This window comes from Zeugodacus cucurbitae, chromosome 6, assembly GCF_028554725.1.
Source record: "Zeugodacus cucurbitae isolate PBARC_wt_2022May chromosome 6, idZeuCucr1.2, whole genome shotgun sequence".
Taxonomy (NCBI): domain Eukaryota; kingdom Metazoa; phylum Arthropoda; class Insecta; order Diptera; family Tephritidae; genus Zeugodacus; species Zeugodacus cucurbitae.
In genome coordinates this window covers 58,437,696-58,457,082 of record NC_071671.1, presented here as the reverse complement: position 1 = coordinate 58,457,082, position 19,387 = coordinate 58,437,696, and the positions used below count along the sequence as shown (strand labels likewise).

At 35.8% G+C, this 19,387-nt stretch overlaps 1 protein-coding gene across 7 annotated transcripts in view; it reads right to left on the bottom strand.

Annotated features, from left to right (window-relative positions):
• LOC105218911 (Bardet-Biedl syndrome 4 protein homolog) overlaps window positions 1-19,387 on the bottom strand; it is a 47,341-nt gene that overhangs the window by 11,106 nt on the left and 16,848 nt on the right. For 4 of the 7 annotated variants that reach the window (XM_054234658.1, XM_054234654.1, XM_054234655.1 and 1 more), the window contains 3 exons: window positions 14,425-14,511; window positions 11,608-11,828; window positions 1,582-2,386 (listed from right to left, as the gene is read on the bottom strand). In XM_054234658.1, the coding sequence (XP_054090633.1) occupies window positions 2,027-2,386; window positions 11,608-11,828; window positions 14,425-14,511 (668 nt within the window). In that variant the 3' untranslated portion in view covers window positions 1,582-2,026. Of the gene's footprint in view, window positions 1-1,580; window positions 2,387-11,607; window positions 11,829-14,424; window positions 14,512-19,387 lie in introns of those variants that run through there. The other 3 variants (XR_008471978.1, XR_008471979.1, XM_054234659.1) reach the window with 2 other exon arrangements.

Sequence of the window (19,387 nt, the reverse complement as noted above, 5' to 3'; positions counted from 1 at the left end):
TCAATGTGGAAAAACTCTTTTATATTACCTTTGCATAAAAGTGGAGTTAGATCATCTGTTGAGGACTATAGGGGGATAGCTAAAATGTCAGCTATACCCAAACTTTTTGAAGCTATTGTCACTGACCAAATAACTTTCTTAATCTCTCCTTTAATTTCATTCTCTCAGCATGGATTTTGTAAAGGGAAATCTACAGTAACTAACTTGCTTGAATTTGTAAACCATGTGTCAATGGGTTTTAGGGATAATAAGAATACTGATGTTATATATACAGACTTTAGTAAAGCATTCGATAGAGTAAACCACTCAATTCTTTTGCAAAAACTGAATCTTCTTGGTTTTCAACCAAGACTTCTTGAATGGGTATCCTCATATCTTACTAACAGAAAACAACAAGTTTTATTTAATAATACATTATCCGATTCAATTAGTGTCACTTCAGGGGTTCCACAGGGTAGTCATCTCGGCCCGATTCTGTTCTTGTTGTTCATCAATGATATACCTTCAGTAATTAAGTTTTCAGAAATTTTATTATATGCGGATGATGTAAAACTTTTTAAATCATATACTTCTCATAACGAAAGGACTGAGTTGCAATCGGATTTAAATAATTTAGTTACTTGGTGTCACAAAAATGATATGCCACTGAATCTTAAAAAATGTAAAACGATGTGCTTTTCCCGTAGAACTGTTGATCTTTCCCCCTATGTAATAAATAACTTCAGTTTAGAGCAAGTTTTTAGCTTTGTTGATTTAGGAGTTAATATGGACTCTAAACTAAATTTTAATTCTCATGTAAATTCAATTGTCTTAAAAGCTAAAGGTGCTCTTAGCTTTGTTAAACGTTGGTCTAAAGAATTTAGTGATCCGTATATTACTAAAATTCTTTTTACAACATTGGTAAGGCCTATATTGGAGTATGGTTCTGTGGTATGGAATCCTAGCTATCAATCCCATTCTGATAAGCTTGAGTCCGTTCAAAAACAATTTTTACTTTTTGCTTTAGGCCACTTACATTGGGATTCAAGATTGAATCTTCCCCCGTATACTAGTCGTTTAAAACTTATAAATCTTCCCACACTCACTAGTCGCAGAGAAATGCTAGGTATAATTTTTCTAGTAAAACTTCTGAATGGTTTAGTTTGTAGTTCATTCCTTTTGTCTGATATTAAGTTTAATGTCCCATTGCGTTCATCCAGGCAGTTTAGACCATTATTTCTAAAATCTTCTAGAACAAATTTTGAGTTAAATGAACCATTCTGCCGAATATGTTATGATTTTAATTCGCATTCCAGCACATTTGATCCATCTGACTCAATATTTAGCATCAAAAAAACTATTTTGTCTTCTCTTAATAAATAATATTCAGAAATTTTTAACTTTTTGTTTTTATAAATTTTTAAATCTCAGCTGTTGAAATGTTTCTTTCTGTAGCTGAGCAGTTTGAGAACCGGACGCTTAAAAATCTCTTGCCTTTCTAGACTCGGCAAATTCCGCTCGTATGCGGACTGCGCCCCACGCGTCGGTTGGGCGGGAGGAGGGTAATCGTTTGGGTTAATAAAAATAAAAAAAATTGGCACAAAAAGCACAACACACAGCGGATAAGATTTCACGAAATCACTTTGCTCTCCGATTTGCCAAGCACTTCCTGACACATCAACATGACACACAATGTTATCCGGTCAACGGTGACTTCTCACACCAGTCTGAAGTCATGTAACTATGTTGACCAAGTTGTGCGTGGCAAACAGCCACAATGCCGGTACCAGCTGTCCACACTGTCATCGCTATTGCTCTGGGTCAAGACTCCACGACTTCCACTGGTGGTTATACGCTCATCACAATGTGCCACCGCATTGTCTGTATCATCCCCACAATTGCGTTGAGTGCTGTTCACAAGCTCACTGTTGTAGACGTGCGTGTTATTGCTGTTGTTGTTGCTACGAGTGCTAGGATATGCTATGTTCTGGGAGTGTTGTTGTGGCGAAAGTGCACTGCTGCCAACGCGTCACTCATCCACGTCGTGTCAGGCATTGACCACAGCGTGCACCTCAAGCGGCATTTCTGCGGCGGACATAGTGCTCGCAGCGGCAAGCGCTGCTGTTGCCAATGCTTGAGCCTTGGTGTTGTGCAATTCCTGCTTAGTGCCGGCTGTTTGACGTTTCACACCATAAATTCCGTAGATGTCATCGATGCTCTTGTTGCTCATGTTGTCGGCGCTGCTGCTGTTATTGTTATTGTTGTTGGCGCTACCAGTAAGTTGGCTGTCGATTTCATCACTTGGCTTCGCATTGGCATCACACGCCAGTCCCGTTGGTGTGGATGTCAAAATGTTGCTTGTTGAAACTTTGAGAAGCGATTTCAATTTGGTCGCTTGGAATTTATACTGAAATGCGGCATGACAGATAAAATAGCAGAAGGCGGCAAAGTGGGGAAAGAGAACAAGAAAAGCAAATTTCAAATTTGTGGAAGCGGCAGTTAGTTGGAAAATATGAGCATGATAGTGATGACTCTACTTAAAGTTTGTGTCTGCAGGCGCATTCATACAGCTACACAGACATGCATGCATACAAAAAAGCACATACATACATACAAACACACACGGATATATAATATATATCTGTTCCTGTGCAGGCTTTCATGCTGCTGTGTGCTCCTCTTATTTGAGACTTGCCGTCGCCGCATGGGAGTGACAGTGTGAAATACATAAAAACAACAAAAAATATAACAACAACAACAAAAACGAAAGCGCATCTGTACAAAATGTCTAGCACTTTAAGTGAAAAATTGCTAATAAGCTGTGCTTTTGTGGCAGCATGTCGCCTTTTAATTTTAGCTCTAAGTGCGGCAATACAGAGACACAGACACTACAAAAAGGAAAAGAAACCAAACAAGTAAGGAAAGGCTAAGTTCGGGTGCAACCGAACATTTTATACTCTCGCTATGACCTCAAGGCACTGAGTTCTTCATATTCGATATCCGGGGCATTGAAAAGTTGTAGTCCGATTTCGACAATTTTTTCACAAGTGATGTCACAGATCATATACAGTATTTATTTCAAGTTTTATTTCGCTATATTCATTAGTTTTTTATGTATATATTATAAAGTGAAGGAATGAGATGGAAGTCAAAATTGAGTTATATGGGAAGTTGTTGTGGTTGTAAACCGATTTAATCCATTTTCCACACGTGTCATCAGGGTGTCAAGAAACTATTATATACCAAATTATTGAATTCTGTCGAGCAGTTCCAGAGATATGGTTTTTAACTCATAAGTGGGCGATGCCACGCCAATTTTCCATTTTGTAAAAAAATCTGAGTGCAGCTTCTTTCTGCTATTTCTTCTGTAAAATTTAGTGTTTCTGATGTTTTTCGTTGGTGAGTCAACGCACTTTTAGTAATTTTCAACCTAAACTTTGTATGGGAGCCCACCTGGTGGTTATTATCCGATTTCAACTATTTTCATGGTGTATGGTGGGGAAAGTAAGAGAACCGACTGCAGAAAGTTTGGTTTATGTAGCTTTATTCGTTTCGGGGCGGGGCCAAGTATACTTCCCCAAAAAAAATTACATCCAAATATGGCCCTTACTAGGACGATCCTTTGTAGTCAATTTTACTTTTATAACTTTATTTATGGCTTAGTTATGACACTTTATGCGTTCTCGGTTTTCACCATTTTGTGGGCGTGGCAGTGGTCCGATATTGCCCATTTTCGAAAGCAACCCTCTCACCGTCCCAAGGAACATGTGTGCCAAGTTTCGTCAAGATATCGCAATTTTTACTCAAGTTATTCATTGCACGGATGGACGGACGGACAGACAGACATTCGGATTTTGACTCGTCTCGTCGCCCTGATCATTTTGATATATATAACCCTATGTCTAACTCGTTTAGTTTTATGACTTATAAACAACCGTTATGTGAACAAAACTATAATACTCTCTTGGCAACTTTTGTTGCGAGAGTAGAAAAAAAGGGCAAGTCAAGCTGAAAGCACAAAACACTTATAAAGTTTATATTCACTACAATAAGTATGTATGTATGTATGTATGTATCCTATTCAACACTTGTAAGTTTCTCAAACAGCGCTTAGAGCTAAGCACTTGCAGCATTTTCAAGGTCAAATTAAATTTTTATCACTACGTCAATTTATTTAGCGTTATGAAGTTGCAAGTCAGCTTCGGCACAAACTTTGAGAGAAATCATTTTTTAAAGGAAAATTTGCGTTAATCCATTAATTATATTTTCGATAACAGAAGTGCTCTTAGCGAGTTTAGAGAAAATTGTGCTGGCCATAAAAGAATATCAAAATAGAATAACACTAACAAATAGGATAAAAAGATAATATATAAACTACTACTGATATTAAGATAATTTACTAAGCCTATTATTATAATAGGTGCTCCTCCTATATGTACATATATAGTACTTGGTGTTAACCGAAAAAAAATATTTCTTTAATGCAGAAATATATTGAGAGTTCGCTATCACAAAGAGTTAGATATTCAAAACAAATTGTTATTTATTGTTCAGGAAACTAGATCTCTGTCCATATGCGTTGTAAAGATAATGCTTTCTTCGAACAATAGAACTTATAAAATTTGGTTTCTACGAATTCAACAGCGGATTGAAATCGATATATGTACATACATATATTGTAACTAGAAAATGGTGAACCGATTTCTTATAAATTTAGTATAATTCAGGATATGGTAAATCAATTGCTTCCACTTAATTTCGTTAACTTATCTCACGGACTCCGTCAGGATCGGGAAGGACCTCTCCGAGCCGTTCGATACCAGACGAGGTTTCAGACAAGGTGACTCACTCTCGTGTGATTTCTATAAGAGTGTACAGCTACTGGCGTACGCCGATGATATCGATATCATCGGAAACAACACCCGCGCCGTTAGTTCTGCTTTTTCCAGACTGGATAAGGAAGCGAAGCGTATGGGTCTGGTGGTGAACGAGGGCAAGACGAAATATCTCCTGTCATCAAACAAACAGTCAGCGCAATCGCGTCTTGGCTCCCACGTCACTGTTGACAGTCATAATTTTGAAGTTGTAGATAATTTCGTCTACCTGGGAACCAGCATTAACAGCAATAACAATGTCAGCCTGGAAATCCAACGCAGAATCACTCTTGCCAACAGGTGCTACTATGGACTAAGTAGGCATTTGAAAAGTAAAGTCCTCTCTCGACGAACAAAAACCAAACTCTACTAGTCTCTCATCATTCCCGTCCTACTTTACGGTGCAGAAGATGTCAACATCCGATGAGACGGCACTAGGAGTTTTCGAGAGAAAGGTTTTGCGGAAGATTTGGCAACGGCGAATACCGCAGACGATGGAACGATGAACTGTAAGTGTTATTCGACGACATAGACATAGTTCTGCGAATAAAAAAACAGCGGCTACGCTGGCTAGGTCAAGTTGTTCGAATGGATGAAAGTGCTCCAGCTCTGAAAGTCTTCGATGCAGTACCCGCTGGTGGAAGCCGAGGAAGAGGGAGACCTCTACTCCGATGGAAGGACCAGGTGGAGAGGGACCTGGCTTCGCTTGGAATAACCAATTGGCGCCAAACTGCCAGAAGGCGGGATACGTGGCGCACTGTTTTGGACTCGGCTATAACCGCGTAAGCGGTGTCTACGCCAGTCAAGAAGAAGAAGAATCTCACGGACTGACCGCTATAAATATAAAGTCAATTTGAGGGGCAAAGAAGCTCTTATTTAGCATATGGAGACTGTGGAGACTATGCTAAACAAGAGCTTCTTTGACCTTCAAATTGACGGGACGATATGAGATATGATTGAAACTATATACTTTTCGAAGAGAACAATCAAAAAGTTTATATTTTAAATGAGGAAATAATCGTTTGTATACCTAAGAATGTTATTTTGTCGGGAGTTAAGGAAAATTTAACTATTATGTGGAAATTTTAAAGTGTAACGATCAAAAGTACATGTCTTATTTGATAAAATAAGAAATAGAAGAAAATAAAAATAAGAAAAATAGAAGAAATATAAGAATAAGAACAACATGGAAATCAGTATAAATGGCGCGTTGCCGGAATTTTATGACATGAAGACGCAACCGATATGGGTCAGTAGTTAAAGGATTATACAATCTTACAATACTAACTAAAAACAAATTTATATTATCCATTATCATTATGTTTAACTCAAAATATATCTTCGTTTCTAATTAGTTGTCTCACACAAATCTTGGATTTCACATGCTTTTGAAAAAAAAACACAAAATATTGAAACATGCATTTTGAATAATTAATTTTCTATTTATTTTAAAATTGTCCATATGTTTAAATAAAATAAGTGAAAATAAGTATGGAAAGGCTAAGTTCGGGTGTCACCGAACATTTCATATTCTCGCAATTTTTTTATTTAATTTTATTAAATACAAACAATTTGACACACATATTCGACATATATATGGTATAAAGTCCATTGAAAATTTAAAAACCCTAATATTAAATATATGGGAGATAGGGGAAGTTATGACTCGATTTCACTAATTTTTCGCATGAAGGCATATTATTAAAAGAAATATATTCCCTCTGAATTTCTTCTAAATATCTGAGAGACTTACCGATATTTTCGGTAAAAAATTTGTTAGAAGCACTGAGGTTCTCATATTCGATATATAGGGTCTTGAAAACTTATGGACCGCTTTCGACGATTGTTAGAAGAGCGATGCCACTCTTTAAAGTATGTTTGCAGAGTTCTGTTCCGAAATCTTCACTAGTGCTTATTTTATATATTGTAAAGTACACGATTCAGGTCGACTTCAAAGTTCTGGTATATAGGAAGTAGGCGTGGTTGTGAAGCGATTTGGACTATTTTGACAACATATCATTGGGAAGCTAGAAAGATATTATAAACCGGATTTCATTGAAATTGATCGAGTAGTTCCTGAGATATGGTTTTTTACCCATAGCTGGGTGGAACCACGCCCATTTAAAATTTTTTATACTATTTTGAGTGCAGCTCTTCTGTACCATCTTTATAATGAAATGTAAGATTTCTGGTGGTTTCAATTACTGAATTAAAGCATTTTTAGTAGTTTTCAACATGCCACGCTCACAAATAGGTTCTTTGTATATATCTCGCAAACCAATGAAGCTATATAAACTAAACTTGCTGCAGAGGGTCCTTTACGTACCCCACCACACACCATGAAAATAGTTAAAATCGTATAATCACGCCCATCTCCCATACAAAGTTTAGGTTGAAAATTACTAAAAGTGAGTTAACTCACTAACGAATAACATCAGAAACCCTAAATTTTGCAGAAGAAATGTCAGAAGGAAGCTTTATTTAGATTTTTTTACAAAATGGAAAATGGGCGTGGCGTCACCCACTTATGGGTCGAATACCATATCTCTGGAACTACTCGACCGATTTCAATGAAATTCGGTATATAGCATTTTCTTGACATCCTGGATGAATGGAAAATCGGTTCACAATCCCTACAGCTTTCCTTATAACTCACTTTTGAGTTCCATCTTATTCCTTCACTTTATAATGTACACATAAGGAACCAATGAAGATAGTAGAATAAAACTTCACACAAATACTGTATATCATCTGTGGCTTCACTTGTAAAAAAATTGTCAAAATCAGACTATAACTTTTCAAGACCCCGTATATCGAACATGAAAAACTCAGTGCCAAAGGTAACTTTTCACCGAAAATATCGGCTAATCTCTTAGATAATTTAATGTAATTCAGTTTTGTCTTCTAATAGTGTGTCTCTGTTCCAAAAATTATTAAAATCGGGTCATAACAAAGGTTTTTCAAAAATACGATGAGCTTAATAGTGAAATCGGTTCAGGAATTACATCAGCCCTCATAAACTATATATGATGATTTTCGTTATACAATTGGACTTTATGCCGAATATATGGGTCAAATTGTGTGTTATCTTAAAAGAATTAAAAAAACTATATTAATAAATTGCGAGAGTTTAAAATGTTCGATTGCACCCGAACTTAGCCTTTCTTTACTTGTTTTGATTCAGTTTTTTTGGTTTAAAGTGATTCGTGTTAGAGAAGTTTAACTGTAAATATCACGGACAGACCACTAAAAATAAAAAGTCAATTTGAGTGACAAATAACTTCCTATTGAATATATGAAGGCTAGGAGAAGATGTGAATCAATCTGACTGAAGTTACCTACTTTTAGAAAAGAACAATCGAAGGGTTTGCAACGGTAGCTTTATTACTCAAATTGAAACTATCTTTCTATTGATCATACTCAAGCTAATACGAATCAGATAATTTAAAGAAATTTTAGCGGGTGTTAAAACATAATATTCCTAATAAACCAATAATAGAGTTATTCTTCGGCATCTTCTTTCAACCAACTATCAAGAAATCACATAATAAATTTGATTTCAATCGGACAAATAAGTTCAAAGTTCAAACAATAAGTTGAAAATCAAATTTATCATAATGTTGAAAATCAGAAAGACCAGAATTATGGAAGACAGACGAGCTATTTTCACCATGACATGATTAGACTCACACATTCCAATTTATGTGATCCTATAAATTAAAATTCTGTCTTCTTCTTAATAAAAATACTAAAGTTGACAATTCGCACAGTTACACCAAAAAATGGCAATGAATAATGCATAAAAACTAATCAATAATGGTATTATTATAAATATTAGTATAAATTCAGAGAACTATTTTTGTTTAGTTCAGCATAAATTGCAATTTTTAAACATACTATTGTCTACAACATGAGACTACCTTCTACTAAAACAAGCAATATGAATTTTCAACTCCAAAAATCAAATAGAAAATGCCCAATTTAATAAAACAGACTTGTGAAAATATATTCTTTTTATTGCGGTAGAATAAAATATAGTATTTCTATGTAACGGTAAATACTAATTGCTGCATGCAAATTTTGAAATTTTAACAATTCATGGAAATATATAGAATTTTTTTTTTAACAAATGACAGTAGCGGTTAGATAAAGGTAACTATTTAAAGTTAGTTAAGCAAATTTTAATTTATTTTCCTTGGCGAATTAATTCTCTTCAAAAGTGAAAACAAAAAAAATGTTACTCATACGCCATGTAGCACGCATATAATTCTTTGTGATTGCGCACAAAACTAAATTTAAATTTTTGTTAGTGAAATAAACTTAAAATGAGTTGCCCACGATATACACTATTCACTTATTTTTATGTAACTGTATGACTGCAATCTCACCCAATTCATGGTAATAACCTTTATCTGACCACTACTGTAGTTATTTACATACATTCAAGCGTATTCTGGCACATTTTCAAGTGTTACAAGTACAGGTACAAGAAATTCGATTTCAATACATAGTCAACAACAAAGCTATAAACATTTCCAACATACACTTAAATATATATCTGTGGCTTACAACCGATTTACGTGATTTCTACAACTATTAGTGCCACACTACAGAGCTAAGTTAATTGTATTCGTGTGCATTAAATTACTTTAGTACTAAGCCAATCGATAAGCATTCACCAGTGCACACACACATATGTAGGTAAGTACAATCAAATCTAAGTAGCTGATACAGATGTAAAATCAACCAGAAAGCATTTCATTACAAATTGCAGTTTGTGAACTGGAATGGCAGGCAATTAGAACTTGACGCAAACAAACTGCAAACTACAAACTACAAACTGTTTAAAACACATCTGTAGATATATAATTGAGTTTGCAGCAGTCACACGCACTTATTTAAATACCCAACCAGCGAATAATGTTATTGAAATGGGAGATTGTGTGGGAGTGGGCGCTTAATGTGATCCTATATATGTTTTATAAGTAGTATTTATTTCATCTATTATCTCTTTTCTCACTCATTTAGTTCCGGGGACTGACATCAATGAACATTTTCAAGTGAGGTTTCCCTGTGATCTTAAATGGAGAAGACAAAAAAAAATATGAGAAGTGTGAAACAAGTACTGGGCTTAATGGGAAATAATTTTCACTGTGAGTTCTCAACTCTTTTTGACATAGAACAGATACCAAAATTAATATCGCAAATCACATAATGACGGCTTTAGAGTGGCACTGTATCAAACTGTACTGACGAATCCAAACTTAACAGTGAAAATGATGTAGAAATGGAAGAACTGTCTTCAAATTTGTCTATAGCTTTCAAACGAGCCTGTAAAGAAATTTAATTCAGACATGGTTAATGGTGCATTCTAACAGCTCTAAGATCTGGTCAGACAACTCCATATATCCATTTTCGGGATTTCCGGTCTTCCGGCCATTGGAACATACATATTATATATGGTACAGTACTGACCATTTCGCCAATACTGGTGCATTTATCGGTGGATCCAAAGCAGAAACTATATAATGGCAATTTGCAACGGTCTGGAGTTCTCTCCATTCACATTTTGAGCAATTGAAACAGATAGATTGGTTCCAGATAGATATAAGAATATACGACCTTGTAGGCACTGACGCTGTGGGAATCATATATGAAAAAGTTATTGTCTCAGTTTTGGGCTTAATGGAAAATAATTTTCACTGCGAGTTCTCAACTCTTTTTGACATATAACAGATAACAAAATTAATATCGCAAATCACATAATGACGGCTTTAGATCCGCACAAAGATATAGGCTTTGGACAACACTTACAGTTACAACGCTTGCTATATTTACCGAGCAGAATATTCTCTACGATTCAGTCTCCTCTCCAAGTTTACATCTATCGGAAAATGCAACAACCAAAACCAATGGTAGACTATATTAAACATATGAAAAAAATTGCTGGTTGGGTAATTATAACGGTAAATGTCTGTAATAACGACAAGTGCTACATTAACAACAACTACAACTAAAGGGTTTTTCAAAAGGGACGCTACAAAAGTACACCGATAGGGACAGCAAACGCTCTTTTGATATTTCTCTTCAGTAAGGTTTGCCATTTCATCACACGATCCAACAACGAACAAAATTATTAAAATTTACTACAGTGGCCTCAACTCTAAGTTCAATTATGGTCGTCATAATCGTCTTGTCTTACCGCTCAATGATAACCGAATATTTTTGGGCCGAATCGGATGATATGGACTTGAACAATATGTGGTTCCAACAGGACGGCACCAAAAGCCACACAGCGAATGTCACAATCGATTTATTGCAAAACCAACGAAAGATGGGTTTAGCGTCTGGACTTCTGTAAGCGTGCCCGTGGTGGCCATGGTTACGAATGTACTTTCGCAGTAATAAAGAATTTCATTGATATCCCATTTTTGTTTCATTTTGTAGGGCTCCTATTGAAAACCCTTTACAACTAAAGTATGCACAAACTATGCACTTAGCAGCTGTCAATTTCAGTTAGAGCTTGCGTAAAGTGAGATTATAAGTAGCAAAAACAGCAACAACATTTACGTAGTTAAAGACACAACGACACAATGCAACAAAGTTAACAACTGCAAAACTGCCGCTATCATTTGCTAGAGAGAACTAACCAATGCAACAGCACTAAGAAGAGCTATAAGAAATTACAGTTACGTCAACGCCAATTTCGCACCGCATAAGCCCATTGTGCTTTTTGCAATTGTCTCAAACTTACTTCGGTCGGCAGCAGGAGATCTTGCGACGAGCTAACAAAGCGTGTAAATTGCTCCGTGGCGAGCGCAACGCGTCCGGTCTCATAACAAAAGAGTGCAAAGTTCAAATGTACAAGTGGATTACGTCCGGCATCCTGTTGTTGCTGCTGTTGTTGTTGTATATCACTCGAACGCTGAAATGCCTTGAATGCATTCTCTGTATCCTCCAACTTACGCAAACAGACTGTAATTGGTCGCCAAATCGGTTCGTGAACATTTCAAGAGTTTTTTTTTCAAGACGCGCCGTTTGGTTGTCGATAGTTTGGATCCATTGAAGGTTGGCGATTTTTTGCGCCAACATGTATATAAGTGCAGAGGAAATCGAAAAGTTGGAAAGAAAATCAGTAATTAGAAATATGCTGGAAAATGGTTGGTGCAAAAGTTTGAGTGCCACTAAGTGTTCTTGCAATCTAAGTCGTGTGAAAAAATGAAAAATGTCGCAAAAGTAAATTTTGCAAAAGTTAGTTCGCTATGACCTTTATGACATGGATGGGTTGAGTATGATATCTAGAGGACTTAGAACAATTTCTGTTTTATCTGTAGAAGAATGATATCGAGATAAGTGTTTAACCTGTTGCGCGTTCGACCCACTTGTTGCCGAGTGATAATAAACATGTTCCCTGCATTATTATGTGTTAAAGCTTACGAATACCGTTACTTAGGTTACTTAACTGATATAATGAAACAAATAACTTCATAAGAGCAAAACGATTTACTATTGTAAAAATTCTTTAATAGTTAAACGAATAATTCAATGGATAGAGCTTGCTCCATCTCTGAAAGTGTTCGATGCAGTACCCGCTGATGGCAGCCGAGGAAGTGGGAGGCCTCCACTCCGATGGAAGGACCAGGTGGAGAAGGACCGTTCTTCACTTGGTATTACCAATTGGCGCCAAACTGCCAAAAGGAGAGATGCGTGGCGCGCTGTTGTGGACTCGGCTATAACAAGAACTTCCCGCCTAAATTCACCCTAAATAAAAATAATGGGTGATCCACGTAGAGGCCTTTTTTGACAGGTTACGCGTGAGTCGCGCCAAGCTGTCGTATTATTTTTGTTCAGTATTGTTTGTCATTTCATCGTGGAAAGACTTGCGACTGAACAACGTTTACAAATTTTTCAACTCTATTATGGAATTTTACGTTCTGTAAAGAATATGTTTCGCGCGCTTTGCTCAACTTATGGTCAACATAATCGGCCTACTGAGCGTACTATTCGCAACACCATCGTCCATATTGGGACCTAGCATTCATTATTGGATAATATTCGACCGAATAGACCATGTCCAGTACGCAATGAAGAAAATAAAGCAGCCATAGCTGAGAATATACACGAAAACCATAAAGAGTAAATTCGGCGCCGTTCGTAGCAACTCGGACTGACGTATGGAACGACTCAAGATCTTAAATTGGAAGCGTACAAAATACAGCTTGTGCAAGAACTGAAGCCGCTCGAACTGCCCAAGTGACATCGCTTCGCTCTGTAGGCTCTTGAAATATTCTAAAAAAATCTGATGTTTTCGAGCCGAATTCTGTTCAGCGATGAGGCCCATTTCTGGCTGAATGCAAATTGCAAAATTGCCGCATTTGGGACGAAGGACGAACCTTCAGAGATTAAAGAGCTGTCATTTCATCCAGAAAAAATAACAATTTGGTGTGGTTTGTGAGCCGATGGAATCATCGGTCCAGATTTCTTCAAAAATGATACCGGTGAAAACGTACCCGTCAATGGCGATCGTTTTTTTTTGTAATGCCTGAAATTGTAGCTCGTGATCTCAGCGACGTGGTTGGCGCCAAAAACGGCAAAACGGCGCCACTTCCCATATAACGCATCAATCACTGGATTTATTGAGAGAACAATTCGGTGAGCAAAGACCAACAAGATCGTGTGATATCACACCGCTTGACTTTTTTCTGTCTAAAGTATATGTAGACTTTTAATCAAGTAAATACTTCCCGATAATTTATGATACATAATATTATTTATTTATTTAGATTTCATGGAAATCATCACGGTACAATTACAATTACAAGAAACAAAAATAGCCCATGAAAGTTTGATTAATAAGACACTGGCCACTTTACGGCCTATAGATTTCAACAGTGTCTTATGGAGTAAACACCAAAAAATTCATCGAATATATTTAACACACAATTCCAAGAAATTCTATGTACGTATACGGAAAACCCCCTGTAAATGTCCACAATTTGCCGTTTAAAGGGTATACGCTTAAATACTTGAGCAACTAGCACTGACGAATAGCAAAAGTTTAAAATTTCTCAGAACTTTTTTCCTTTTCCCCGTTTGTTTTGAGCAGAGACGACTTCCATTGACCGAGCACTAAGCGCATCCTTAAGTGCATACTTTATGCGAAAGGAAACAAGCTGACGGTGCGGGTGGTTTAATTCAGCAGCCACAATTAACACTTACATAACATAAATGGAGGTTGAAAGACTTCCGCACGGCGGTCATAATAAGTACTTCTGAGCTGATGAGTATGTGTGTGTATGGAAAAAGCGCTTAAGCCATTGTGGCTGCTGTTGGCCGAACTGATAATTATAGCAACGACAAAAGGTCATGCCACACAAATCCCTCCCTCCGATGGCAGCTTACTTTTACTGAATTATGGTAAGACCGCTGAACTTAACTCATTTTCTGTATGACATTTACCACTCAACGAACTTAAGTAGCTGTGAACTCAGCAAAGTATAGTAAGTATGTGTGTGTGTTTGTGCCGATGGATTTATCAATGTATGTATGTATGTTTATGTTTGTGACTTACTTCCGAGTAGCATGTAGCATTCAGCGCTGTCCTTGCGCAAGTTGATGGCCGCGGCGAGTGTGTGAAAGGCGCTCGCATATTGTTGTGCTGCAATGATTGAGAAAATTAAGCTTTAAGAATATATGCAAGGCTAAAGCTGTTATTGTTTTGTGGCTGTTGGCGCGCTACTTAAGCGTTTGTTTACAGTTAACTTATTGATTATTCCCATTAGCAGATTTACCCCCTACCAATGATTAGCATGTTCCGGCGCATTGTAATCTCGCTTGGTAGCTTAAATATAATGTAGTTTATTTTTATTTGGAAGCGTTGCTGTTGTTGTTATTGCAAAATTCATTAGACCTTGCAACACAATTCAGTGGACTTATTGGAATGTAAGCCCAGCTCGATCCGAATAACTTAAGAACGTGCTGATTAAATATTTTGCTTCTAGATTTAATTCTCTCGTCACCTGACCTTTCAAAGTGTTTCTGAGCTGCCTTGACTCCGCAATATGTAAACAAACCTGACACAAGGTGACTCCGTAAATCGAAAAAAAAACTGGCCTCACGTGACCGTTCAGAATATAAACCAATCTAATCTCATGTGACATCTCAAAATGTATAGAAAGCTGATATGAGCCTTCATAATGTAAACAAACCTGACCACACGTGACTCATTGGATCGTAAAAAAACCTGACGTCATATGACCCTTCAATATGCTAACAAACTTGACCCAAAGTGAACTTAAAAAATGTAAAGAAACCTGCTACACGTGGACCCTCAAAATATAATCAAACCGGGCCTCATTTGACCGCTTATAATTTATACAAACTTGACTTTACATAATCATTCACTATGAAAGAAAACTTGCCCTCCTATTAAAGGGTCATGTAAAGAAATGTGACCTCTAGCGACACCTCAACATGTAAATAGGGCTGACCTCATTTAATGTGACCTCACTTGACCCCTCAAACTATAAATAAACCTGGTTTCGTTAACTCTGTTTCGCTCAATAAGTCACTGCCAGTCTGATGCGTCAATATAAAGTAATGTAGATATTTCATTAAGGTATATTAGTCCCCTGTTATATCTATTTCATTCATGGACATGTTTATTCGTTTTACCCACCTACTGTTTCTAAGTATTGACGAATCAAAGACTGACAATGTGTAGTGGCATTGATTGCTAATTGTGTTTTGTTGTCGAGAATTTCCGAAGCAAAATGAGTAAACACATTTATTGATTTACCAACCCATATATATATACTTATATGAACTTACATATATACCTGTATATATATATATATTTACAACTGTATAAAAGAATGTTGGAATAAAACTACAAAAACAAAAAGGTTATGAACACGACGCAACCTAAACGCGAAAATGTCATTGACATTATGCATTATCTTGAGGAATACTTCATAAACTTTATTATGACCTCTAAAGTGGGTAGGCTTCGATAAAAGTAAAACAAAAACAAGTAAGGAAAGGCTAAGTTCGGGTGTGACCGAACATCTTTTACTTTCGCAATTTATTACCCATATATTCGGCATAAAGTCCAATAGAATAACGAAAATCATCATATATGGTATATGAGGGCTGATGATTAATTTTGCTCACAAATAAACAGATACATGCGGAATGAAGCCCGCACATAATTAAGTATACGGGAGCTATGGGAAGTTATGACCCGATGTTAATAATTTTTGGAACAGAAACACACAATTAAGAGAAAAAAAATTCCTCTGAATTAAATTAAAATACCTGAAAGATCTGCTGATATTTTCGGTGAATTACCCTTAGGCACTGAGTTCTTCATGTAGATATCCGGAGCCTTGAAAAGTTATAGTCCGATTTCGAAAATTTTTCCATAATTGAAGCCACAGATGATATACAGTATTTGTGTAAAGTTTTATTCCGCTATCTTCTCCGGTTCCTAATGTATATATTATAAAGTGAAGGAATCAGATGGAATTCAGAATTGAGTTATAGGGGAAGTTGGCGTGCTTGTGAACCGATTTCGCCCATTTTCAATCCCTGTTGTCAGGGTGTCAAGAAAATATTATATACCGTATTTCTTTGAAACCTGTCGAGTAGTTCCTGAGATATGGTTTTTGACCCATAAGTGGGCGATGCCAAGCCCATTTGCCATTGTGTAAAAAAATCTAAGTGCAGCTTTCATCCGCAATTTCTTATATAAAATTTAGTATTTTTGACGTTTTTCGTTACTCAGTTAACGCACTTTTAAGTAATTTTCAACCTAATCTTTGTATGGGAGGTGGGCGTGGTTATTATCCGATTTCAACTATTTTCATGATGTGTAGTAGGGTACGTAAGAGAACAGACTGCAGAAAGTTTGGTTTATATAGCTCTATTGGTTTCCGAGATATGTACAAAGTATGGGGCCTCGCCCACTTCCCCAAAAAAATTACAACCAAATATGTCCCTTCCTTGCCATCCTTTGTTCCAAATTTTACTTTTATAACTTTATTTATGGCTTAGTTATGCCACTTTATCTGTTTTCGGTTTTCACCATTTTGTGGGCGTGGCAGTGGTCCAATTTTGCCATTCGAAAGCAATCATCTCACGATCCCAAGGAATACGTGTTCCAAGTTTCATTAAGATATCTCAATTTTTACTCAAGTTATCCGTTGCACGGACGGACGGACAGACAGACATTCGGATTTTGACTCGTCTCGTCACCCTGATCATTTTGATATATATAAACCTATATCTAACTCGTTTAGTTTTATGACATACAAACAACCGTTATGTGAACAAAACTATAATACTCTCTTAGCCAATTTTGTGAAACTTGTGAAAGTGTTGATGTTTCCAAATCAATGCACTTAACATTGGCAAAATGGCAAATACATAAATAGTGTTATGTGGGGAAAACTGCAGAAGCTGCGGTGGGGGAAAACACTAAGGTGGCGCTACAGCAAAAACGAAATTTTAAATCTGCATTTTGCAAAAGAGAAAAGCATTTAAAATCATTACTCACAAATACACAAATAATAACCGATATTTTACTATAAAAAATTTAAGAGGAATTATGTTCAAAAGGTTACGCGATTACACAGATCCCATCTACATTCGATGTGTGTGTAAGTGGCAAGCATTTTAATATTTGAAATGGAAATAATATGCTAGTGAAATTTCCCAGTGGAACTTCTGGGTAACCAATAACATACATATGTATTTGCCGTTTATGGCATTCCACTCCGTTGAAGGATGTTACTGACGATATTGTATTCAATAAAACATGATATGAATAAATAAAAAAATATTTGAGTACAAACAACAAAAACGGAAATCAATGTAAAACGTTGTCAATATCAAAGAATTGAAATGTTACGGATTATTGGAAACGATAAAAGCGGCACTTTAAGCAAATCGTATTAAATATAAATAATATTATGAAATTTATATAAAAATATTAAAGCTTATTATTGAAAAGCATAATCTCAGACATCATTCGAGAGAAACTTTGTCGAGCGATTATATATATTTTCCAGTATGAAGTACTACAGAAAACCAAATTATTTCACATTATAAAAAAATATTTATCAAAATCAGTATTTGAGATTCTTGACATATCGGAAACACAATTATAATGATTCTTAAATAACATGAGGTTTGTGGACGTTAGTTGGACCTGGTAATTTCGTTGAAGAATAAGTAAATAAACAGTTTTGTATAATATATATAATGAAATTTTTAAAAATGTGGATGGAAAGGCGGCAAATAATATTGATATACGAAATGTGTTCAGAAAATAACGGGAATGTTCGGTTTTTGAACAAATATTTATTTATTCGTCTACATTAATGATAGATGTCATGCATTTATGTCAGCGCTTTTTTCAATCGTCGAAACACTTATCAAACTCGATTTTTGCGATAGTCTTTAGCTCTTTCAAGTTTATTACAGAGGTAAGGATATATAATGGGTCTAATCAGTGCGCATTCTTGCGCTATTGCGGGGGGCAACTTTATATCGTATTTAAACGCCTCAAATTAAGTTTTGTTAAAGTGTTTTTGTCTCTTGTCTCTAAAATACCCATATAAAACTTCACCAACGGATAGATTTCGATCAAAATTTTTGATTTTTCAGATTCAATGATTTCGTAATTAGCGACATCTATTAGCCGCGGAATGTATATTTTTTGAGTCGGTAAATGAGTTCAATGTGATTGTAAATTTTATTTTTGATACGGTTTCAATGATTTCGTCGTAAAATTTTTCGATCGAATCGAACTATTTTTCGATCGAAACGGATTCAATGATTACGCCCAATATAAACTTTTAGTATATACATACATATGTGTCTTCAGCATATAAAATCATCACTCACACTCACTTATAATTTCTGCTATTTTTCTATAAAAAATTCAAAAGAATTCTATTCAGAAAGTTATGTGAATGCACAATTCCAATCTACACATGTACATAGTATGTAAACATTACTAAGCAAACATATGTATAGGTGGTATGCATTTCAATGTTTTAATCGGAAATAATACATATGCTTGTGAAATTTTCCCGAAGGAACTCTTAGGTAACCAATAACAAATGTATGTATTTGCTGCTAAGGGCATTTCCTACCTCTCTTACGGACAATGTTATTGTATTCAATGTGAAAGGCTATGAATAAAGAGGGAATTATAATTCTGTGGAAAATGTTTAAGTACCAACAGCAACAACGGAAATCAATGCAATATATTGTAAATATTTAAAAATGGAAATATTACGCTTTGTTGAAAATTATGGGAGATAAAAATAACCACAAGTGTGGCATGTTTAGGGTCGTTTGAAACGAAACTTTAAGGAAATCGTAAAAATTCAAGTTCTGTGAAATATTACGAAATTTAAATAAAATTAAAGTAAAAAATGAATTATTAAAAAATCTGAAAACTAGTATAGTTTCATACCCGATGCAAATTTGTGTTATACTGGGTGTTATACAAAAATATTTATATA